Consider the following 26,568-nt stretch of genomic DNA (forward strand, 5'->3'; position numbering starts at 1 on the left):
CTGATGGGTGGAAAAATCTTTTTTTTTTTTTTTTTTTTAAGCTATGAGGATGTTCTGGATGGACCGAGAACCTCATTAACAAGAGAAAAGGAAAAAAAGTCATCTTTCTCCTGTGAAATATGAGAGCAGGAGCAACTTATCTCACTTAGCGGAGATGGCTGTGCACGCATGATGGCCTGGACAGAGCGGAAACGGCAGTACCCACAGATTAAAATCTACAAATAGCACTTGACAGACATGGAGTCTTCAATGAAATGCAAATATAGTTTTCAAATTGAAAGCTGTCTGCAATCAGATTCAACCCCTCTTCCCATGGATGACAGTGTGAATAATAATATGTATTTTGTCAGTATATACTAAAAAAAAAACACCCAAAACGAACAAACAAACAAACAAAACACAAAAAACCCCTACTAGCTGAATAATTAAGGGCCCAATAACTACTTTCTATAACATGATTTTTAAGAGTTTTCAAGAGATGCTGATATCTTATGGAGTTCTTTGGAGTAACATTCTACCAAAAGATCAATTTCTCTGAAAGAGTAAAACCAAAAAAACTTTTAATGTGCTTGGCAAAACCCTTAAATAGTTTTAAGGAACTCAGTGAACTCAAAATATGGCAATTTCTCCATCCCTCTTGGTTTTAAGGATCTTGCTGTTCCATATAATAATTTGTGCCTTTTCAAACTGAGAAAAAGAGGTCAAGGGAAGTTCACCAGGCGAATTAAGAGAAGCAATCATAAATGCATTTATGAAGATCTTTTCTAAAGTGTCAGTAGACCTAGTTCTTCCCACTCACTTCCTCATGAGGTAGTTCTAATTTGTCTAGAACTTCTCTTATTTCTTAGAAATGCCATGAGTGTTCTTTCTTGCTACCTAGAAAGATAACGTGGAAGAGAACACAGGTTGGAAGAGGGCTTGAGATAATCACAGCATCTTCAATTAAAGCAGGCTGCCTTAACCGCTAGGCTGCAGAGTTGACCCTGAATATTCAGTTTTTAAGAGCATCGAAATGATGAAACCTCACTTTGACAAGTTCAGATCACAGTTCCAAATATTCTGCACCTCAGTACAGTGTGCTGCCACCCCTTTCAAAGTTGGATTTAAGACCACTTTTCATTTGCTTCTCCAATCACTGTCTACTGGAGATAAATGGAGGCCCGAGTCCAGCGCAGGAGGGAGACAGAAGCATCAGGAAAGTCCACACAGGGAGAGGGTAGAAGATCCATTCACAGGGATTTGCTCCAAGTAGATCTATCAGTAAGAGGGCTCATGGACCACAACAGGGCAAAAGGCTTTCCCCTCTCTTCTCCATCCCTCTGGAAAATGCTAACCTAGTGGGAAGAAAAATGGAGCCATGGAACCAAGAACTTCTCTTATTTTCTGTCTCTTATTTTTTCCAAATTATCTTTATTCCACATCCCATCCGATCTTCCCCACCATGTGTGCACCTTTCGTCCCACTGTTTCCCATCGGAACCACTTCCTTCTCTTCACCGTGCCATTCCTCTGAGGCCCTTCTCATTTCTCTACCCCTCCTATTTCCCGCCTTCCTGAATCGTCACGCCTCTGTTCTTGCTTAGAGCAAATTATCACCTGGCTGTCTCTGCCCTTCTCTGAGCACAACCCCTATTGCAAAGCTCCACTCTTCTGATGTGGCTGGAATGAAGTAGTTATAATGAGGGGTTGGGGGGACAGAAGAGGGGAGAGTTTTCCAAAATGCAAATTTACCACCAGAGCAAAAAAAAAAAAAGTTATGTTAAAGTTGACTACCGAGGCCTTTACGCTCACTACTTCGTAAACTGCATCACTGGGCTAGTGTCACTGGTTTCCCAGGGACCTTGCTCACTTCACACCCGTCCTCTGCTTGCTTTGTATAGGACTTCAATGTCTTGGTACAGCATCGGAACAGGGTGACAGAGTCCGCTGCACTGCGTGTGCTTGGGCAATTCAATTTAAAGATGAGACTGACTATAGACAATGGTGTGACCTGTAATTAGCATATCTGCAATGCTGATGACAACTGTCACGTCAGAGACTGATCATACCAAATCAAACACTCAGCGCTCTCCTCTCCGTGCAGGAGTTTATGTAAGGACCCTAGAGCCCCATTCCATGGAAGGAGATGGAGTGACAAAACCAACACTGACCTAATCAGAGGAAACCTGCCAAAATTCCCTCAAGGATGCCGAGCCGGTTTCAGAGTATTAATAGAACTGGTTTCTGCTCTACACGCCATGTGGTGGCCAACCTCCGTGACACCCTACCACCCCCATGGTCCTCACCTTGGGTATTTACACTCTGTGTAGACCCTTTCTGCAACATGTCAGGGCAGGCCTGTGTGAAGCATAGCATGCAAAATGATGGTCTATGATTTCCAAGGTCTAAGAAAAACCTGCAAAAAGCCTGAGGTTCAATGCATTACCTAGATAGCATATCCGCCTGGATTATCCACGATGCCTTATCCATTCTGTGTTAACTAAGGTGGGTATTAGGAAAATACAGATGTTGTTGTTCCCTAAGGAGTCTCCAACTAACTCCCACCCCTTTACTGCCCAACACTTCTAATAGCTAGGCAAAGCAATGACAGCAGTCGGTGTGCCCAGTGGGTTCACACACAGAATCAAGCTGGTCTACCACACCCTCAGGCTCACAGAGAAAACCCAGCCATACGAGAGCGAGAGGAAAGATCAGGAGAGAGGACGGAATTTTACTCTGGCCCAGAATTCATCAGATTGATGTGGGCAGACAACAGTCAGAAAGTCTTTTCAGGAGGGGATGCCCCTCTGAATGGCCCCAAATCTCACGTCCTTGGCTTTCTCCGCTACTGAGCACTGGGCCAGCCCAGGCTCATGCCCGCAGCATGCCAGGCCACATCACAGGCTGATCTCTGTGGACATGACCCACCAGTGCAGTTCTCCTAAGCAGACAATGTCACGGTCGCTCTATGCCAATGCTCTGTAACTCTTCCAAAGTACTCAGTAAGTATATAAAATTATATTAAGAGCTTATGATAGGCCCTGAAATAGGTGCGATTCCTTGCCCCTCCTTTATACACAAATGAAGAAAATAAAGTTTTGAGAGATTAACTCTCATGTCCAAGAGCCCCCAGCTCATGAGCAGCCCAGCTGGGACTGCTCCGAGATCTGTAAGGTCCCGACCCATATGTCTCTCACTGCTAAGTACAGCACTTCTGAGACCATGACCTTTAACCCAGTTAAATTCAGAACTGGATTTAGCTAAATGAGAGAATAGCATATAAGAGTTTCAATTCCATAAAATTGAAGGTTACATACATAGCAGAAACAAACCATATCATCACTTATACCTGCTGTTTAAAGGGTTCTTCGGGATGACATGGATTTTACCAACATGGGTTCTGATGTCATCTAAATGCTGCTATGATCCGTTTCCAGGAAAGTAAAAAGGCAGAGAAAATAATATGGGTTTAAAGAGCTAAGTACATATGGCAGAAACTAATAAAAACAAACAAACAACAAAAAGCCTGCCCTCAAACTGCTGGTGAACATTTATTTAAAAAAAAAAAAATAAAGAAGAAAGAAAGAAAAAGAACTCAGAGAATTTCTTGCATGTTGTTTGCTTTTTTATATATAAGTTAAAAACATGAAGCTTCAAGTAAGATTTAATGGTTAAGATTTCTTAAAGATCTTATCCTGCCTGTTCAAAGAATCCTATAGTTAACATCTTTAAAATGTTCCAGATTGCAACAAAACTATGAGGAAAAGGTTTGGAGGAGGCAAAAGGCAAACAGATAGGATGAGAGATTTAACTTGAAAGTGGCAGCTGCATCCTCCACCCATCAGCAACAACTTGGGCCCCAAAGTCTCCTCCTTGCTGAGCTGTCAGCTTTGCCTTTACATCAATAAAGTCAACAACACCCCAGTCATCAAAAGGTTAATTGGGCACACTGGGGTTGCCCCCAAAAATGATCCAAAGTTTGATCCTCTAATCTGAGGGCCCTGGAGAAGAATGCCCAAGTCAGAGGGCGCATGTGAATAAGCCTTCTGAAAACAGCCTTCTGTGCGCAGACCGAGCCCCTCTCCTTCCCCACAGAGAGGCAAGGCCTTGAAGTCCACACGGTCTTCAACCAGAGCCGCACGCAGGACACCAGGGCTGAGCGGATGGCTCTGGCAGCCTGCATGTGAAATGGGAATGACAGTGCTAATCGCCCCGGTTCCTGCCAGAACGTCTCACATTCTGGTCCAGAGGTCCATATTGTCTTATTAAAAAACAAAAGTTATTTGGGCTTGTCTGGGCTATTTTCACTTTTTAGACTGTACTTGGCAGCATAAGGGGTGAATTCCACTGACCTGAGCTCATTTTCAATTTTTTTCATGTTTTCTTGATATTTTGGCCATGCTTGGGACTCGAGCAAAACCACTCTCAGGTGAAAACGCAGATTTTTATCGACTACAGACATGGGAAACAAACGCTGAAACACCACCTATGAACTGGACAGGGTCAAGCAGTACAGGAAGCATCTACTATGGGGAAAGGAAGAGTCCCACTCACTGACCCAAACACACTTTCTTTTTCTTTCTTTTTCTTTTTTTGGAGAGGTTTTTGCTATAGGGCACGTGTGCTCACCAGAAAGACAGAGAGAGACAGAGAGACAGAAAGCGAGAAAGCACCCCTGGGGGAATTACCATGCTACAAGCCCTTCTCCCCCAGTCTCCTCTTGGGATCTTGGGCATGCATGCACACGCACCCGGCGTGAGTTTAAGCCACTGGGTCCGGGACTCGAACTGTGGTTGACTACATGAGTCCAGCGACATAGCCATTATGCTAACTGCTTTTCCCACTGACCCAAACTCTCTCTGGTCTTCCTAATCACCCTCCTTGAGCATGCCCAGGAGAGAAAGCACTCCTGAGATAGAAAAGCTTGTGAGTGAAAGAAGTTGTGGCCACTTGGGAGGTGAGAAAGCCCATGGCATGTGCTACTTTAAACAGACAAGCACCAGCCTGATCCCTTACAGGGAGTCAAGCCCAATGGAGATTCCAAAAGAAAATCTGCCTTGACCCCCAACACGCTAGACCTTATTAGCATCTGGCACATCGCTGCACAGGGACCACAGCCAGCCTGCCTGAGTGGGCACGGCCGCACCCTCCCAGGACCCATGCCAGCTGAAGGCCAGGCTCCATGGGCCCCCAAACATTCATGACTTCAGGGAAAGCGGCTGCCCCAAGTCAGAGAGCGGCACCTCTCTACTTGTGACCCAATGAGTGTTCACACTAATTTTGGGGGAATGATGCTGAATAGTTCTGGCTTCTGAGAAGTGACAGCAAGAAAGAACAAGAGAAAAAAGGTCCACCTGAGAGAAAAAACTAGAATTCAAAGACTCGATGATAAAGAATACAGCTGAAGTCAGAAGGCAACTTGTGACCTCTGAAGGAGGGAAGCAAGAGGTATGTCCTCATCATTGGCGTTCAGCATCGCAGTCATAAGCTATGACTCCACGTGGTGGAATTTGATCTAACGTGTGACTGAATCTTTGGATTGTCAACAATTCCAAAGGTCAAGTGCCAAAAGTATGCTGTTATGTTCATTTTCTGCTATATTTGGAATTCTTACCATTTTGTCCCAATTTTTTCTCACGTGGCACTCGAAGTTCTAGAGGCCTTCACATAAGTTATGACCCACGTGTTAGCCATACGGAGGGAATCTCCCACCACCGGTCTACGCTTATCACTCCAGAGGTAACACATGGACCAAGCTTCAACTTCAGTCAAGTGTTGTACGTGGAATGCCTCCCACCTCCTAGCTTCCGCTGTCTCACCTCTGCCATTTAAAAATCTTGGTTGAAAATTGCGTGTACTCAAAGGCCAGTGGTTTAAATGCGAGTACTGTGCCTAACCATCACCTAGAGCGTTGCATTTGAAACGCAGATGGCTGGACTCCACCTCAGGACCGTTACTCTGAAGGTCTGGAGCAGGCTTACACACAGCTTCTTCCGTGCTGCTGGATGGTGCTGATACTGCTGGTGTGAGGCCAAGTAGCCAGAGCCTCCACAACGGCGGGGTCGCCAGGAAAGCTCTGTGAATGGTGGAAAGGGCCCGTATTTCCCGCTCAAATCGCAGGAGTTCCAATTCTAACTGCCTTCAGGGTTGTGCCAGGCTCGTGTGTGCATGGGCATGCATGTGTGTGATGGTGGCAGAGGTGCAGAGGTCTTGTCCCTAACTGAAGAGCTACCTGAGACTGTCTGAAAAAAAAAGATCCATGTTTTGATAATATTTGAAAATTAACAACCCTAACTCACCTGCTCATTATACTGAAAGGGCAATGGAAGTCTAGTTCAGCATCTTACACACACACAAGTATTTGGAGAGTGTGACCAAGCACTTGGGATGTCTTCTCTCTCTCTCCTCCCACCCTCAGACACACACATATTCCACCATTGATGGGACTGCTTAGGTCTTGGCATGTTTTAGACAGATCCTCATCAAAGCTTTTGGTTTTCACTCTAGTCATATCCTCTTTTCTAAAACAATACGAATAGGTAGTTCTACTCTGCTCCTTCCTGAGAATATCTGACCAAGGAGCTGACTGTGGGTCTGCAATCTGGAGCATGCCACTGGAACCTGGACCTGACTCACTGTATACACCAACTCTTCTACTACCCTAGTGCTTGGGTTTTGAAGTAAGAATGGCATGGAAAGAATGAGAAACTTCCCCCTCATTCCAACGAAGAGCAACAGAAACTTCTCTAGCCTCTGTTTTAAATGCACTGTGACTATTTTATCTGGGTTTTCGCTAGAAAGCAGGTCAAGGCTCTGCTCTTGCACAATGTTCTGTACCCATAGACATATTTTTTTGTTTTTCCCATTCTTGTCTGTGAACATCTGTGGGCTTCCTGTGCAATCATCAGTCTAAAATCAAAGGCAGGGAAAGGAAGAGAACAGGGAGCAAATACTCGTTACTACTTTTCTCTAATTTATCTGGCATTATAATACCCTGGGGAGACAGGCAGCCTTCACAGAGGTGATACTGGAGTTGGTTTTAGGACCTGCTAAGCAGAGGAACTGGAAGGAAAAGAGAAGAGAATGAGACATAGCCACAAAGTGAGGCAACCACAGGCGTCTGGTGGTGCCACAGGAGGAGTACCACGTCAAGCAGCGCAGACTTTACTCTGAAGACAATGGGAGGGTTTTTCGGGAGAGGAACGTCATGCTTAGACTGGAGTCAACTGTAGCCATTACATGCGGGATGGGATGGCAGGAGAAATGGATCATCTCATACGTTAAAACATCTGGTAGCCCTCCCGAGAGGCCTCGTGAGGTCCAGACTGAGCAAGAGGAGTTCAACTCGAGCTCAGAGGACATGTTTGAGGAGACACTGAGGACAGGGCTCATGACAAAGGATACTCCAGGAGGCGAGACTCCAGAGGTGTCTCTCTCAGAGCTTCAGGTGTTCCGTAAAGAGACGGTATGTGAAATCTAGCTCAATCCTTCAAGAGAGGGCCCCCTGGGTACGTGTTTAGGTCTGGGCCCCATCTCCAAGATGCCTCATTAGGTATATACAAATGTTCCAAAATTTAAAAAATATCTGAAACTTGAAACACTTCTGGTACAAAGCATTTCAGATGAGGGACACTCAACTTGTGATATGCATTTAGGGTTACTTCCTGTCTTGGTAGCTCACTTCCATTTTCTTTTTTTTTTAGTGCTGAATACTATTCCATCATACCTAGGCAGTGGTATGTCTATTCACCAGCTGAAGGACATCTTAGTTATTTCTGAGCCTTGGCAGTTATGAATAAAGTTGCTATAAAGATTCTAAGCAGGTTAATATGCAAGTGGATACAAGTTTTCAATTCACGTGGGTACATATATTATTTTTATCCAACATGTAAATTCCCTCAAAAATCCTACTGAAACGAATGAAGGTGCATAAAATCATAGCACATGTGATTCTTCATTCATTATGAAGCCATGTGTAAAGTAGCATTTTACGTGATTCTGAAGAAGCAGATACTGAAAAGCTTCTTGAAACTTAGTTCTCTTGTATATGACACTTGTTTATATTTTGTTTAATAATTATAAGAATGAATGATCATGGAATAAAATTTGGAAAATATAGAAGAGAATAATGAATGATCATGGAATAAAATTTGGAAAATACAGAAGAGAATAAAGAAGAAAACTAAAAGAACCCATCCTACACCTACCCAGAGCAGCAGCAGAGCAGCTGGACCACGCTTGCTCTTCCTTTGCCAAAGTTAACTCGTACATGTATTTTTTGTGAAAACTTAAACTCAGCTTCATCTTATTTTCCTTTATTATCTTTGCCCCTTAATTCTTATTTAAATTTATTTTAATTACCTCTAATATATTGGATTATCAGAAAAGTCATGACATACGTTTTCTATGCAAAAATGTGTCATGACTTTCCTGACAACCGAATATGTATCTATAACATGTATCTTAATTTCTTTGTTGCATAAGGTAGGGAAAAAATTATTAAAGGATGAATCAAATAATAAAATACTTCAGAAACACTATAAGCTCTCTGAATGAATTATAAATTCATTTTCCCTTTTCATTGGCCAAATTCTCCTTAAGAAAATTTTTCCTAATTTGTGTGTGTGTGTGTGTGTGTGTGTGTGTGTGTGAATTCTCTTATATATACCAACGGGTAAACTTTAACATTGCTAATAAACTAATTTTGAACTTAGAAAGTGTAGTATCATTTCACTAAAAATTATATGACAGGAAAAGCACTTGCCCTAAAGGCTGTTTAAAAGCCTCTTGAGTTTTGGTTTTCTTTTACATCTCGGTTTATGCTTTAATAACTCTTAGAATAGTATATGGGAACTGCATAAAATTTGGAGAGAGATGAGAATAAACAACGGAAGTAGAAGAACCCACAGTACGTTCACCCAGGGACATGACTGTTCGCATTGTACTGTATCTCGCTGTTGCTCTGGCTGTGACTCACGCACCTAAATAACCTGTGGGGGACCGCTGATGCCAGCACCGGGTGTGACCGAGCCCTCCTCCGCCTGTCAGAGGCCTGTCTTCCCCTAGACAATCAAGCAGACACAACCTTCCTCCTCTTCACCCACGAACGCCACCTCACACGCTTTCTTTCTACCTGGAGGAGGAGCACTAAGGAAGAGGCCCACTTAATGAGTGTCCTACTCAGTTCTCGCCCTCTTTTCCGGTGGTTTTTGCCTTTGTTTCCCAAACACGAATCTGGAAACTCAAACGGCTTAGCAATATGGTCCCTTCGTGGGCTTCCCTGAAGGCTGTCTTCTACACGCAGACATAAAAAGCTTCCTGTAGCATCAAAACAGGTGATGTCTTCAATCTCACCTAGAAACTTCATCTAAAACACATAAACCTTTCCTTCCAAACCAACCGATCCAGGTCTCAAGATGACTCAACCGAAAAGGCACACCCTTCTGCGTGGTGTCTGTCGGTACGTGGTGACCCTGCTTCCCGTTTCATTCTTGGTCTGGGAATACTGCATTCGGGTCGCACAACGTGGCATCAGGCAATGACTAACGCCTACAACCAAACCGACACTCCTGTGATGCCGCGGCAGACCTCACTACGGTGCAGAAGGAACCACGTCTGCTTTTACAGGTATAATTATTTGGAGATTTAAGTGAAGCCCATACTTAGAGAGACTGTCCTGCTTTGGATTTCTTCCCCATCTGTGTGCTCAAAGGGAAACAACTTCGGCAGGGTAAGCTAGCATGAAAACGTTCAGGTCCTTGCACTGAGATTAGACGGAATGTTCCACAACGAATGTGACCCACAAGTACTATTTCTTGCTTGACATAGGAAGAAAAGAAGAAATGATATGCTTTCCTTACTATGAAACAGGTCACAGTGCCGTGCAATCGTTCCTAGCAGAACACCCAACCAGGGCGAAATACCCGTCCTGTGCACGAGAGCTTTCTTCCGGGGCGTCCCAGTCTCCACAATGCACCCCTTATGCCAGCACATTAACGTTACCTTGCAAGTCGGAGTCGTTGGACTTCGGACTGCTTCTTGCTCGCCGCTCTGCTTTCTTCATTCCCGGCCCTCCGCCGCTGCCGCCTCCCCCACCTCCGCCGCTGCCGCCTCCGTGAGCCTTTCCGTAGCCATTGTACACTGTCGTGCAGCTGCCTTTGTACACGGAAGAGGGAGGGCTATTGAGACGGTTCTGGCGGTCGGTCTGGCGGTCTTTCAGCTTCTTGTGCGGAGGCTTGCTGTACTGGTCTTCTCGGGTAATGTAGCTTGACATTCCATACAGCGGTATGATTTCTAAAGTGGAGGATTATGACAAATGAAGGTCCATTTACAGTTTCAATAATAAATTCTGAAATAGTCAGATGCTCTGAGCCCTGAAGGAAGAAGTCTAAAATCCAACTAAACACGGCATAGAAGACATGTGTAAGAGAACACTACATACACTATCCTATGTATGTTTAATCAGTCGCATTCATTCCTGACCAATCAACTAGTTATAAATAACACAAATTCCACAAGTTACGGAGAAAAATAAAGAAGACAAGGTTGTTATGCTCTCACCTTCCAGTTGAATAACTATTTTAGATTTTGTGTTAAAATGTTCTTAGCAGTTGCAAAATATTAAAAAGTTAAAACGAACACATCAAATACCTTTAAAATGTGTACTTAGAATCAAGACACTCAAAAGTATGTTAATCTTTGTAGACTGAACAGCATTTTTATTGTGATAGCATTTTCTATTGCAACCAGAATATAAGAGTGATTCATAGCATCCAAAAAAGTCAATATTTCAGCAAAACTTGCTAAAACAAGGAGATGAGACGTTTCCATTAAAAACAATTGAAGCTCACAGAACCAGGGGAATGTGTAAGGGAAAGTGCAGACGAAAGATAACCCTCCTCTGCAGTCTGCTGCCAACCGCGGTAAGTGGAGGGTTCTTCTCTCTTGCAGTATGAGACAAGCACAAATTAGAATGCCACCTGGCTTCCTAATGCATGTTTTTAAGTGGCTCCAACAAAAATGGGAGCTGCAAAACAATCTTGTATCTTAGGGGAAAACAAATTTATTTAATTTTTTAAAGAAAGATTTTTGCTACAGGGCACTTATGCTTACTGGAGAGACAGAGACAGAGAGAGAAAGACAAACATGAGAAATCACCCCCCCCACCACACTGCAGGGATAGGCATGCTGCAATCTCCTGTCCTCCATTGTCCCCTCGGGATTTTGGGCACACATGCACACACGCCTGGTGTGAGTTTTCAGCTGCCAGGTCATGAACTGAAACCATAGTTGATGATGTGCAAGTCCAGTGATGTAACCATTATGCCATCTGCTGGTCTTGAAAACAGATTTATTTTAAATTCAAATTTTAAATGAGTTAAAATTGTATTTAGGCATCAATACAAATGACAATACATAACATGGAGATTAGATTCTTACAACTTTATTATTATTATTATTTTTAATTTTTGTCAGTGTGTGTGTGTGTGTGTGTGTGTGTGTGTACTCCCCAGAGACAGGGGTAAAGGGAGGATGAGGAGTTAGAAAATATCCCTCAAGGGAGAATGGTCACACCGCAATCCTTTCCCCTTCATCAATCCCTCCTTTTGGGACTTTGAGCATCTACACACACAAACACACAGTATGTTTTTAGGACACCAGATCCAGGATTTGAACTACACATTTGGCCATGTGGGATCTAGCCACCTTAACTATCATGCTTTGTAAGAAAAGAGGGACTTCTCATCTATAGTGACCATATGCATTGCCACCCAAGTCTGAATATTCGCAAAGTGAAAAGGGAGGACTGCCAATAACTTCTCTGGGACGAGAGACCCAAGCCAGGACTGTCCTGGGCACATGGGGAATGTAGAGTTACTCCACATAATTTAGCAACTGATATTTCACTTGTTTAAGGACAAAGTTCCACTCCCTTTTTTCTGTTTATATATCTAAAGGGGTATCTTCTAAAAACAAAACAAATCTTCATAAGATAACCAATTTGCACAAAAGTGTGTAAAACCAAATACAACCCTATCCAGAGAGCACATTCTCAAATAAACTATGTCAAATATCCCAGAGAATGGGAAATGTTCTAAAAGTCACAGTGCATCCGACTTGAGATGGCTGACTATCCACCATGGGCACTGACAGAATAACCTCATAAAATATGTTGAGAACTCTTCAACTCTTGTGGTTGAGCAAAATAATAATTAAACTGCTTTCAGGTATGGATACTGAGAATGAAGGTCAAAGAATATATACATGACTATAAAGCAAAGGGATTTTTGTTGACTACTTTGGTGAGTTTGAAATCAATGAAAGTATTTTTAATGATAAATTATTGCTTTATGTCATTTTAATAAAACTAGACTGAAATATAATATGAAATGAAGACTATAATTCTGTTTATTTAATTTTAATGATGATTTAAATCATACTGTTATCTTGCTTAAATTCACAAAGGACACCACTTACAAAATAGTAAGTTTGTGGCATCCTACTAATTTAATTTAATTAAAGTAAGGCAAGTCAGACATGCATTCCCAAGCACCGAGCCTATAGCCACGGCGTTCCCCGACACCACCATAGCTCAGTTCTAACCAGAAAAATATGTCAAGGGCTCAAATATTTATGTACACTGTGCTAAAGCACTAAACACTTCCTAAAAATTATAGTAAATAAACTAAACTTAAAAAATTATAGTTCATGGGAACCAGCAGTTAGCGTAATGGCTATGTCGCTGGACTCCCACGTAGTTGACCGCGGTTCGTGTCCTGGACCCGGTGGCTTAAAACTCACGCCAGGTGCATGTGCGTGCGTGCCCAAGATCCCGAGAGGAGAATGGAGGAGAAGGGATTGCGGCGTGACCATCCCCCCTGGGGGGTGATTTCTCGCTTTCTGTCTCTATGTCTCTCTCTGTCTGTCTGGCGAGCGCACGCACCCTACAGTGAAAATCTCTCCCCCCCCCAAAAAAAAATTATAGTTCAGTTCATTAACTAAATTTTTAAAATTTTTATTCAAAAGTTTTCATAGTATATATACATTGCTCTTGTTTTTTGTTTTTAATGTCGCCAGGCAAAAAGATCAAACGATTTGGCAGTTCCGGATGCTGCTGTGAAATCAAACTACTCATTTCATCTTTGCTATCATCTCCCACCGCCATACGATGGGAACATCTCATCATTTCATGCTGAATTTCTTTCAGACTACTGAGAAAAAAACCCCCTTGAAATCTATCTCTACATTATAATAGGATATTTCACTTAAAATACCCACTTTATGTTTTGTTTATAGGAAAAAAATTACAATATGACATGATACCGAGGAATGAATACAAAGACTTTCTAACATATTTATATATTAGACACGTGGCTTTCTAACTTATCAGCCATTCCAAAACTGTGAATATAGTAAATGATGCATAAAATCTTCACTAACCAATAAAAAATTTAGAAATAAGGCTAAATTTAATTTCTAAGTAAGGATTCAATAATATTGAATTTTAACCCACCACAAGGCATCTTCCACAAGTTCAAGGAAAATATGCCTTATGAAAATGTGATGCATGGATTTTAAAACATTTTTGTACAAAAATAAACACATACTTTACTTCTGTTTTCCCATGAATTTTTTGAAGTTTCTGCACAATATAGCAAACATAGAACATAGACTTTTCTTCAGGAGAAAGAAAAAGTAAATTAATCTGACTACATATATCATAATGCTAGAAACTACAATAAGAAAAAATTTGAAAATAAATGTCTAAAATATTCCTATTTTCCTAAAGTATGTTTTATTTTTCTTTTAGGGTTGCAAAGGCAGTGAGATTGCTTTGTATGAATTCTGAATATTGAGAATTTCATAGTCTTCATAGCTTCTGCTGTAAAAAACCCATCACAGAAAATGTCTAAACAAGAGAATTAACTAACTCAGATTGTCACTACAATTTATAGAATTATTGCTTTAAGCATTTGAAAAGGTCACCCACTTTGTAATAATGGGCAAATTTTAAAAGACAGATATGTCAATCCAGAAATAGTCCTTCTGAATTAGAATCTCTAGAGCTTTGTACTGACCATTCTCAAATTGGAAGCCTAATTCTGAACATTTATCAAATATTAACATCTAAGTGGGAAATAAATAAATGAGGTATTTCTATCATGATAATAGTTCTCATATGAACCTTTTCTCAAAGGGCTTATATATCAGTATCAATATTCTTTAACACATAGTACTCACTAGGCCCTACCTAAGATATAATAATATTTCATCTCTAACATGTAAAAAATAAAATTTTCTTATGTTTGGGTCTTTCCCCCAAAATCAGCATTTAACATAGGGCTTTCTCAATAATATTTTTCACCTATGTGTTTTTGAGGGTACAAATTAATAGGCTTAAAACAGGAGATATCATGTTACAAAACATAGCCATCAATTTTTCAATGGATAAGGTGTCACTAAGCTTAGATGCATGATATGTAGAGAACAAAGAACAGAATAACACAATCATGTAAAATATTCAGGTAGAGAGATTAGAACCTTCTTTCCAAGCTGCAAGATTTCTAATCAGATAAAATGACTACACAGAATCATTAAGAGGAGGAAATTTAACAGGCTGATAGACTCAATGTTGACAGCAACTAATAGAATAAGAATATAGATATCCATACAGTTGAGTTTCACCTGAGTGTTCCAGTCACACACAATGGTCTCAAGCTATGGGGTCATAGAGAGGATGTCATAGTGTCAAAGGTCTCTAAATAAAGAATAAATCCTCCACAGCATGTCATTTCCATGAGATGGCCTCACCTATATCAACTCATAATGGTCCTGTCCTATAGGTTGCCACCTAGCACTAATAGACCATACCTACCATTAGAATGATCTCAACAGCATGAAAAGATGTTTAGCAAAGACTTTGTGTCATATATTCCAAGAAAGAGGTGATTTTTGTCATCACAACAGTATCAGCATGCTACTGGTCATAATAAAGAAAAGTAGCCACCTGTAAGGTATATATAACCCCCCAAAAATGTAAAGCATGACTTAAGAGTATAAGAAAAGTCTGGGCTAAATGAAAACAACTACTAACTGCATGAATATCCATTTCAAATCCATAAATATATAAATTTCCTAAATTAATATTCAAAAAATCAAATAGAAAGGAATTAATTTTATTTGCATCGAAAATGAATGAATTGGGGGAGTGCTGGTGAGTAAAGTAAATTACTTTAAAACAAAAATACACTAATGATAGTCAAATTATTAAAAAAAGAAATGAGAATGTACTGTTTATCATATATAAATCATATGATATACCAAGTGTATTGTTGAGAGATTTGTGAAACAGATTACAATCCTGAACCAGATCCATATATACATGAGATTTAATAGTATAATAAAATAGGGAATTCAAAGTAAGGGTGAAAATATAAGTATGTAACTATGAATAAGTTTATCTAGAAAATTAAGTTTCGTCTATACTTATTATGACTTATAACAAAATTAATTCCAAATGGGTCAAAATTCACCAGAAGATACCCAGGTCTTTTGCAGAGCAGCAGCCAGTGAGAATAACTGAGGCCAGAGATTGCCATGGGAACTCTACTGACTCCTGGTTGTTCCAGGTGTCCAGATCCTCCTATTTCCACATCCCCACTCTTTCTTTATCCCCAGACCTGTATAGAACAGAAGTCAGGGAGAACAACTGAAGCTGGAGATCGCCTTAGGGACTCCACTGACTTCCAGATATTCCTGTTGAAACTGTGCAGCTTAACCTCAGGTATGCCTGTTTTAAAAAAAACTGGAAGACCACTGGAATACTCAGTTCCAGTGACAATGGTATATGTTGAAGGGAGAGTGTCAGGGAGACAGAGCTGCAGAGAGACCACAGCTTACCTCCTTCAGTACACCTTTGAGCTCTCAAAATTAACTCTTAGAAATTAGGAAGAAAGGTATAAGCCACCAGATGACCAGAAATCACTGCAGAGGCACAACTAAGTATGAGAAACCCCCCAAAAAATCTCTCTCCCTCAAAGGAAAAGGACAACAATTCCTCATCACCCACAGGTAGTATAATAAAACTCATGGAAATGTCAAATAAACAATTCAGAATATTCGTAGTGTCAACACTGAATGAGACACAAGAGAAAAGAGACATGAATTCCAGATATGCATGAGAAAGGAGAAAACAAACTCCAGGAGATGAAGATGCTCTTCTATGAAACAAACACCATTTAAAAAGAATAAAATGGAACTGTTAGAGATGAAGGCTATAATATATGAAATCAATATCTCTCTCAAAAATATTTAAAACAGATTACATCATGCAGAAGATCAAATCTTGCATGTAGAAGACAAGATTCCTGACCTAGAAAAAATTAATGAAAAGACTGAGAATGTAACAAAAAAAGATGAGAATTTTATCCAAGAAATACTAGATACCATTAAACTACCAAATAGTTGAGTAATCTGTAACCTAGAGGAAGAAGAATCTAATAAGGGCATTGATAATCTATTTCATAAAATCCTGGAAGAAAAGTTGCCAAGCATAGACAGGCATTCAAACATCCAGACCCAAGAAATACAAAAGAGCCCAGTTATAATCAGCTCAAAAGATCCTCTTCATGGCACATGAGAGCAGATTGGTCAAAACAAGAGATAAAGACAAGATACTAAAATTGGCAAAATAGAAATGTCATTACTTACAAGGGTATCTCATTAGGCATAAATCAAATGGCTCACCAAAAACAATGCAAGCAAGAAAAGAATGGAGAGATATATTCAAAGTGTTAAAAGAAAAATTATTTCAATCAAGATTACTATACCCAGATTATCCTTCAAATGGGAAGAAAATATTAAAAACATTCTCAGATAAACAAAACCTGAAAGAATTTACTGATACCAGAGCAGCTCTCAAGAAGTTCTGAAGTGTGTACTAAACCTGGAAAACTGAAAAGATACAGAGATAAGAGAATAAAAAACAACAGAGGAAATGCCAACTTAATAATAGGGTCAAGTATAAAAATATTGATAATAACATTGAATGTTAATGGATTAAATTCTCCAATCAAAAGACACAAATTTGCTGAATGGATTTTAAAAAGAGATTAAGAAAGAAAAACAAGAAAAACCAGACACCCTCTATCTGCTCCTTATAAGAAATGCATCTCAGGGATAAACAAATGTATAGACTAAAAGTGAAGGGCTGGAAAAACTATTCCATACAAATGGAAGCCACGAAAGGGTTGGAGTGGTGACATTGATTGCAGACAAAATGCCCTTTAAGACAAAAACTGTAAAAAGCCACAAAGAAAAGCATTATATAGTAGTAAAAGGATTAATTCACCAAGAAGATTTAACACTTATAAATATCTACGGACTCAATTTAGGAGCACCTATCATGTGAAGAATAGACTGCTAGATCTAAAAAGAGACATAAACTGGAACATGGTAATTGTTGGGAATCTCAGCATGCCACTAAATCCTTTAGGCAGACCATATATATATACAAAGTAGGCAAGAAGATACAGGATTAAAATAATATGATGAATCAAAAGGACTTGACAGACATCTCTAGAACTACCACCAAAAAAATACAAAATACACATTCTCAAGCCAACATGGAACTTTTTGAAGACTGGCCACATAACAGGACACAGAACAAGCCTTTACATATTCAAAGGCATAGTTACCTATATCCAGCAACTTCTCCAACCATGATGTAATTAAACTTGTTATTAATCTCAGAAAAAAGAAAACATAAGCATATGGAAACTAAACAACCTAATCCTTAATGACTTCACAACTACTGAAGAAATTAAGACCTAAACTCAAAATATTCATTAAAACCAATGATTATGAGTAGGCAATGTTCCAAATTCAATGGAACTTAGCAAAGCATTAATAAGAAGGAAGTTTATAGCAATTAATGTGAATAAGAAAAAGATGGAAAGGTGGCAAATGGACACCTTAATATCATGCCTCTGGATATTGGAAAAAAGACAAAAAGCCAAGAGAAAAGAAATAATAAAAATTTGAGCAGAAGTAAATGATATAGAAAATAAACAAATCACACAGAAAAATGAAAACAAAAGTTTGTTATTTTAAAAAGAAATACTAAATTAACACACCATTAACTAGACTAATTAACAAGAGTGAAAGGAACCAGATAAATCAAATTCACAGTGAAACAGCCGATATTACAACAGACACAAGAAAAAACACAAAACATCATGAGAGTATACTATGAGTGACAATATGCCAACAAAAAAGAAAACCTGGATGAAATGGACAAATTTCTGGCTACATATATTCTATGAAAATTTTATCAGGAAGGCATACAAAGTCTGAATAGACACATAACCAGTAATACTATAAAATCAGTAATCAATAACCTCCCAACATAGAAAAACCCAGATCCTGATAACTTCACTTGTGAACTCTACCAAACGTTTAAGGAAGAGGCAACTCCCATTCTAACTCAAGTTATTTTTAAAGATACAAAAGGAAAGACCCCTCTGAAATTAATTTTATGAATCTCCATCATCCTCATTCCCCAAACAGATAAGGACATGACAAGAAAGGAAAACTACAGACCAATATCTCTGAGGCAGATGAGAAATTCTTAACAAGATACTAGCAAATAGTATCCAATAGCATATAAAAAAGATTATATATGGGATCAGCAGTTAGTGTAATGGCTATGTCTCTGGACTCCCATGTAGTCGACAATGGTTCGCATCCCGGACCCGGTGACTTATAACTCATGCCAGGCACCTGTGCGTGTGTGCCCAAGATTCTGAGAATAGAATGGAGAAGGGATTGCGATGTGGCCATCCCCCCTGGGGGGTTATTTCTCACTTTCTATCTCTCTGTCTCTCTCTGTCTATCTGGTGAGCACACGCACCCTATACCAAAAACTTCTCCAAATAAAAAAAGAATCTGCTTCAAATAGACTCTTCTCTGTCTAAATGACCAGATAGGCTTTATTTGAGAGATTCAAGGGTGATTCAAAAAACAAAAAAACATAAACGTAACACCATATTAACAGAAAGAAAGATAAATCCATGTAATCAAATAAATTAATGCAGAAATATGTTAAATAAAATACATTTCTTTATGTGTAGGACTCTCAGCACAATCAGCATAGAAATGTGATTTCTCAACAAAATAAAAGCCATCTATGGAAAACCCATAGCTAACATCAAAACTAGTAAAATACAAGGCTGCTCACTTTCTCCACTCCTCTTCAATATAGTGCTGAAAGTCCTAGCTAATTTGATCAGATAATAGATAAAATAAAAGGTATTCAGATAGGAAAATGGGAGACAAAATTATCTCTATTTGCAGGTGGCATGATTGTATATATAGAAGTCCAAAAGATATCTATGAAAAAACTCCTGGAAGTGATAAATGAATACAGTAAAGTGGCAGGTATACAAAATCAACAACAACAAAATGATAAAAAAATAACAAATTCCTGGCTTTTGACAGAAACTGGAAGAATATGGAAGATTTATTGCTTAGTGAAGCAAGCCAGGCTATGAAGGAGAGACAGTGCATGTCTCCACTTAATATATACCAAGTGCCACACTCTATGGTTGAAAATTATTGACAAAAGGATATAGAAACACAGTGAATAGATGTAAGTTTCAGACATAATGTGTGTGAAAGAGTAGGATCTGAGGAAGGATATTTAGAAATAAAATAGAGAAGCACTGCATTAAAGATACAAAGAAATGTGGTCTTGTCTGTTGAAGATATTTTATAGTTTTATCAACTGGACTATGGAAAAATGTTCACATGTTGAAATATTCACTTTGTAATCTAAATAATGTGATTGAATGCATTAAATAAAATAAAAAAGTAAATAAAAATAAATTAAATAAAATAAACATAAAAAAGGAAATGTAAAAATAGCAAAAAACTGGAAAGACATCACATTCCTGGATTGAAAGAATTAAAATAATCAAAATGGCAATTGTACTCAAATTAATCTACTTATTTAATGCAATTCAAATCTAATTATCAGATAAAATTTTGACAGATCTATAAAATACAATCACATAATTTGTCTGGAATCATAGAAAACCTCATATTGTCAAAATAATCCTGAACAAAAAGAGTGGCTTTGGAGGCATATTACTACCTGATCCCAAAATACACTACAAAGCTGTGATAATCAAAACAGCATGGTATTGACACACATAAAAAGACATATGGAACAATAGAACAGAATATAGACCCCAGAAATAAATCCCAAAACACACAGCAACTGTTTTGCAAAGGGGCACCAGACAATTCAGTGGGGAAAAAGAAAACGTCTTTAGCAAATGGTGTTGCAACAACTGGGTATCCAACTTCAGAAAGATGAATCTTAACCCCTATCCATCACCATTACCAAAAATGAATTTGAAGTTGATCAGAGATAAACCTAACACTGCAAACTATAAAACTACTGGTGGTGGAAAACACTGGGGAAATTCTGGACAACATTAGAATAGGCTAAGACTTCATGCCGGGTGTGTGTGCATGCATGCCCAAGATCCTGAGAGGAGAATGGAGGAGAAGGGATTGTAGCATGACCATCCCCTCTGGGGGGTGATTTCTCGCTTTCTATCTCTCTGTCTCTCTCTGTCTGTCTGGTGAGCACATGCACTCTATAGCAAAAACCTCTCAAAAAAAAAAAAAGGAAAAAAAGACATAAACTCTCAAATTTTACCTAAGTCTTCCTTAATTAAATCACATTGAAATGATTCAAAATTATTTTGTGAATAGTTTATTGCATTTAACTTTAAAATTAAAAATCCAAAAATTGGTATAATTCTAAAAAAAAGTAGTGAAGAAATATTAGTTTTATAAGATATAAAGATATAGATGAAATACACTTAAACTGCATGTTAAAAGTCACATGTATTGTGAGATAAATGAAAGAAAATACAGTTCTGGGGAACAGCAATAGCAAAACGGTTACGATGCTAGAGTTCCACATAATTGACCACTGTGTAAGTACCAGTCCAGGTGACTTAAAACTCATGCCAGGCACATGTTTGTGCATACCCAAAATCCCAAAAGGAAAATAGAGAGTGATTGCAGCATAGCCATTCACCTGGAGGGGAGGGTGATTTCTTGCCTTCTGTCTCTCTGTAGCTCTCTATCTCCCTGGTGAGTGCACATGCCCTAATGCAAAAATCTCTTTTAAAAAATATAGTCTTGGGACCAGCAGTTAGCTTAAAGACTATGTCACTGGACTCACACATAGTTGACCATGGTTCGAGTCCTGGACCTGGTGGCTTAAACTCACGCTGGGCGCATGTGCTTGCATGCCCAAGATCCCGAGAGGAGAATGGAGGCAAAGGGATTGCAGCATGGCCATCCTCCCTGGGGGGTGATTTCTCGCTTTCTGTCTCTCTGTCTCTCTCTGTCTGTCTGGCAAGCACACACGCCCTATAGCAAAAACCTCTCCAAGAAAAGAAAGAAAGGGACCAGCAGTTAGTGTAATGGCTATGTTGCAGGACTCCCAAGCAGTCGACCGCAGCTTGAGTCCTGGACCTGGTAGCTTAAACTCATGCCGGGCGCCTGTACATGCCCAAGATCCCGAGAGGAGAATGGAGGAGATGGGATTTCAGCGTGGCCTTCCCCCAGGGGGGTGATTTCCTGCTTTCTGACTCTCTGTCTGTCTGGCAAGTGCACGCACCCTATAGCAAAAACCTCTCAAAAAAAAAAAGAAAGAAAGAAAGAAAGAAAGAAAGAAAGAAAGAAAGAAAGAAAGAAAAAAACACAGTCTTGAACTGGATTTGAGTTTATATAAAATTGTATAATACAATATAGATTTCAGAGTAGGAATGAAAACATAATTATGCAACTACAAAAAATTTCATTTAGAAAAATAATTAAATTACATCCCTCTTTAACTCTACATATCAATTCCAAATGCATGACAGTTTAATACAAAACACAAAAAACAGAGATGCTTAAAATATTAAATGTTGGTAATCTCCTACTCCTTCTTAGCCCACAGACAACTTCTACCTCTCCAACAGAACTCAATTACATCTCTAACTCCCTGGAAAAACTGGGGGCCCTGAGGCAGGGGCAGTCACTGGACACAGCCCAGTTCTAAACAACAAAGCTTCCACTGTCTGTATGGTAAGAAGTCTTTTGTTTGTTTGTTTGTTTGCTTCTCTCCTTTTTTCTTTTGTTAATCTCCTACTTCTTCTTAGCTCACAGGCAGCTTCCACCTCTCCAACAGAACCCAGTTCCATCTCCAACCTCCTGGTGAAACCGCGTGCCAGTTTTTCTTTATTCCCCTTTATACTCTTTTTGTTTCCCTATTAAATTGTCATTTCTCCCTCATCCTCTATCCTTTCAGTGGGACTAGACAAGTCCCACTTTTATAATATTCTAGTACTGTGAGGCTCCCTTGGATCCTCCTCTTACTGAATCACCTGTGAAAAAGAAGATACTGTTCTTCACACCTGAATAGAAAACTCCTCCTGTGGAGAGCACATTGCCAAACACAGGAGAAGAGAGACTTCGACACACAACTCACCATAGCGAAAGGGAAGCACATTTGTTCCAAGTCAAAGAAACATTCTCCACAAAGGTATCCAAGAGTGAATACATCTCCCAATGCATAGAGGTAGAAGATAAGCTTCAGGTCTGTATAAACCAGGAAATATATCTCCATCAAAAGAACAGAATAACTGTTTTCCACCTCTCAAAAAAATAGAGAAGGTTACCAAAATGCCAGAGAAAGAATTTAGAAAATTTATGGTGACAAAACTCTATAAGCTGGAACAGAAAAGAGACACAGAACTACAAGAGATCAGGAAGTCCTTCCATGATATAAAAGAAGAAATGCACACAATGAAAAAGAATCAGATGGAACTATTAGAGATAAAGTCTGTAATACAGGAAATCAAAAATTCTCTAGAAAGTACTAAAAGTTGACTAGACCTTGCTGAAGATTGAATCTCTGATGTAGAAGATAAAAATTCTGACCTAGAAAAATAAACACCAAAAGATAGAGAAAATAACAAAAACATAAATTGAGAATAAAATATGAAAAATACTAGATTCCTTTAAACGTCCACATATTTGAATAATTGGTGTGCCAGAAGGTGAAGAAACTGATAAGGACATGGAGAATCTATCCCATGAAATTCTGGAAGAAAACCTCCCAAGTCTAGAGAAGCACTTACACATCCAGACCCAAGAAATACAAACGACCCCAAAACAGATTGGCCATGACCACAGATAAAGACATGATACTAAAATTGGCAAGAGAAAAATGACAAGTGACCTACAAAGACTAACGCTGGACCTTTCAATGGAAAAAAATACAAGCAAGGAAAGAATGGGAAGAAATATTGAATGTGTTAAAAGAGAAACAATTTCAACCAAGATTATTATATTAAGCAATATTATCCTTCATATGGGAAAAAAAAAGATTAAAATCTTCTCAGACAAACAAAATCTGAAACAATTTACCAACACCAGATCAGCTCTTCAATAAATTCTGATAAGAGTGATATTCCAGGAAAACTAAAGAAAGAACAGTCAGGGATAAGGAAATAAAATATAACCAAGACAATGGCCAACTTAAAGGTAGGGTCAAGTCCAAAAATATCCATAAGAACATTGAATGATAATGTATTAAATTCTCTAATCAAGAGACACAGACTGGCTGAGTGGGAAAAAAGAAAAAAACAGAAACCCTCTATGCCTACAAGAAACACATTTAATGAATAAAGACATACATAGACTAAAAGTGAAGGGATGAAAAAAGATATTCCATGCAAATGGGAACCGAAAAAGAGCTGGATTCATGAAACTAATTTCTAACAAAATAGACTTTAAAACAAAAAATGTTAGAAGAGAAAAATATGGGCACTATATTACAGTAAAAGTGTTAATCTATCAAAAAAATATAATTCTTTTAAATATCCATGCACTTAACACAGGAGTACCCAAATACATGAAGGAAAGACTGCAAGATCTAAAAGGAGAAATAGAAAGCAACACAATAATTGTTGGCAACCTCAACGCCCCACTATTTCCTCTCTAAAGATCATCTAGACAAAAACTAAGAGATAAAGAATATAAATGAAACCACAAAACAAATAGACTTAACAGACAAACAAAAACTGTTGGAAGAGACAAAGATGGGCATTATATTATAGTAAAAGGGTTAATCTATCAAAAAAAATAATTCTTGTAAACATTCATGCACTTAACCCAGGAGTACCCAGATACATGAAGGAAAGACTGCAAGGGGACTAGCAGTTAGTGTAATGGCTATGTCGCTGGACTCCCACGTAGTCAACCGAAGTTTGATTCCCAGACCCAGTGGCTTAAATTCACGCCAGGCACGTGTGCATGTGTGCCCAAGATCCTGAGAGGAGAATGGAGGAGAAGGGATTGTGGTGTGGTCATCCCCCCGTGATTTCTTGCTTTCTGTCTCTCTGTCTCTCTGTCTGTCTGGCGAGCGCACACGCCCTATAGGAAAAAAAAAAAAAAGACTGAAAGATCTAAAAGGAGAAATAGAAAGCAACACAATAATTGTTGGGAACCTCAGCACCCCACTATCTCCTCTCTAAAGATCATCTAGACAAAAACTAAGAAATAAAGGATCTAAATGAAACCACAAAACAAATGGACTTAACAGACACCTATAGAACTTTCCACCAAAAAACAATGAGATACATATGTTTCTCACCCCCACATGAAATCTTTTTGAAGACTGACCACATGATAGGGCATAAGGCAAGCCTCTACAGATTCAAAGACATATAAATCATATGCAGCACCTTCTCTGACCATGAAGGAATAAAACTTGATTTTACTTGCAACAGAAATCCTCAAAATACACAAATAAATGGAAACGAAATAATCTGCTCCTAAATGACTTCACGACTACTGAAGAAATAAAGGCTGAAATCAGAAGACTCATGGAAGCCAATGACAATGAGAACATGAATCTCCATAATCTTTGGGACACTGCAAAAAGCAGTGTCCCAAAAGAAAATTCATAGCAATAAGTACACATAAGAAGAAAATGGAAAGAACACTAATTGATCACCTAACATTGTGCTTCAGATAGTTAGAAAAGCAACAGCAAAAAAATCCAAAAACTCTAGGAGGAAGCAAATAATGAAGGTCCAAGCAGAAATAAATGTAAAAGAAAATAAACGATCTATACAGAAAAAAAGTGAAAGTAAAAGTTTGTTTTTTGAAAAGATAAAAAAAAAATTGATACACCACTAATGAGACTTATTAAGAAGTGGAAAGAAAGAAACCAGGTATATCAAATTTGCAATGAAGCTGGCAATATAATGACAGACATAACTTAAATACAAAACATCATTAGAGGATACTATGAAAAACTATATACCAACAAACAAGAAAATTTGGATGAGATGGGCAAATTCCAGGACACATAAAATCTACCAAGATTGAGCCAGGAGAATATAGCAAGTCTGAATAGGCCCATAACAAGCCGGGAGATTGAATCAGTAATAAATAACATCCCAACAAAGAAAAGCCCTGGTCCTAATGGCTTCACCTCTGAATTCTACAAAAATTTTAAAGAAGAGTTAACCCCCATTCTGCTTAATTATTTCTAGAGATGCAAAAGGGTGAATCTCTCCCTAATTTAGTCTATGAAGCCTCTAGCATCCATATCCTTAAAACAGATGAGGACAGGACAAGGAGGGAAAACTATACACCAATATCTCTGATGAATATAGACACAGAGATTCTCAATGAGATAATAGCAAATTGTATCCAACAATGTATTAAAAGATTATACGCCTACGACCAGGTAGGCTTTCTTCCTGGGATGCAAGTTTGGTTCACCATACACAAAACCATAAATGTAATACACCATATTAACAGAAAGAAAGATAAAAAAAAAAAAAAACATGTGATCATATGAACTGATGCAGAAAAGGCATTTGATAAGATACAACATCCCTTCATGACAAACACTCTCAGCAAAATCGACATAGAAGAGTCATTTCTCAACACAATAAAAGCTATATGTGAAAAACCAATAGAGAACATCATCCTGAATGGAGGAAAGCTAAAAGCTTTCAATATAGTACTGGAAGTCCTCACCAGTGCAATCAGAGAAGAGGATAAAATTAAAAGCATCGAAATAGGCAAAAAAAGGTGAAACTATCTTTATTTGCAGATGGCATGATTGTAGATGGTGTCCATGAAAAAAATCCTGGAAGTAATGCATGAATACAGTAAATTGGCAGGTTACAAAATCAACATAAATCTATAGCATTTTTATATTTTGAACAGCATTTTATATTTTGAACAGCAAATCTATAGCATTTTGAACAGCAGGCAGAGTTACAACTGAAAAAGTAACCCCATTTACCATAGCCACAAAAAATATAGTATGCTTAGGAATAAATATAACCAAAAAAGTTAAAGACCTCCATAAGGTAAACTATGAGAAGCTAAAAAAAGAAATTGACAATGACATAAAAAAGTGGAAAAACTTCCCATGTTACTGGATTGGAAGATTTAATACAATCAAAATGGCAATCCTACCCAGATTAATCTAAATATT

General features: G+C 38.7%; 1 protein-coding gene across 4 annotated transcripts in view; it reads right to left on the reverse strand.

Annotated features, from left to right (window-relative positions):
- Positions 1-26,568, reverse strand: part of FNDC3B (fibronectin type III domain containing 3B) — a 317,671-nt gene that overhangs the window by 127,667 nt on the left and 163,436 nt on the right. For all 4 annotated transcript variants that reach the window (XM_027774421.1, XM_014590333.2, XM_027774420.1 and 1 more), the window contains one exon: positions 9,981-10,271. In XM_027774421.1, the coding sequence (XP_027630222.1) occupies positions 9,981-10,271 (291 nt within the window). The remainder of the gene's footprint in view (positions 1-9,980; positions 10,272-26,568) is intronic.

The sequence above is a fragment of the Tupaia chinensis genome, unplaced genomic scaffold (assembly GCF_000334495.1).
Source record: "Tupaia chinensis unplaced genomic scaffold, TupChi_1.0 Scaffold000430_1, whole genome shotgun sequence".
Lineage (NCBI taxonomy): Eukaryota > Metazoa > Chordata > Mammalia > Scandentia > Tupaiidae > Tupaia > Tupaia belangeri.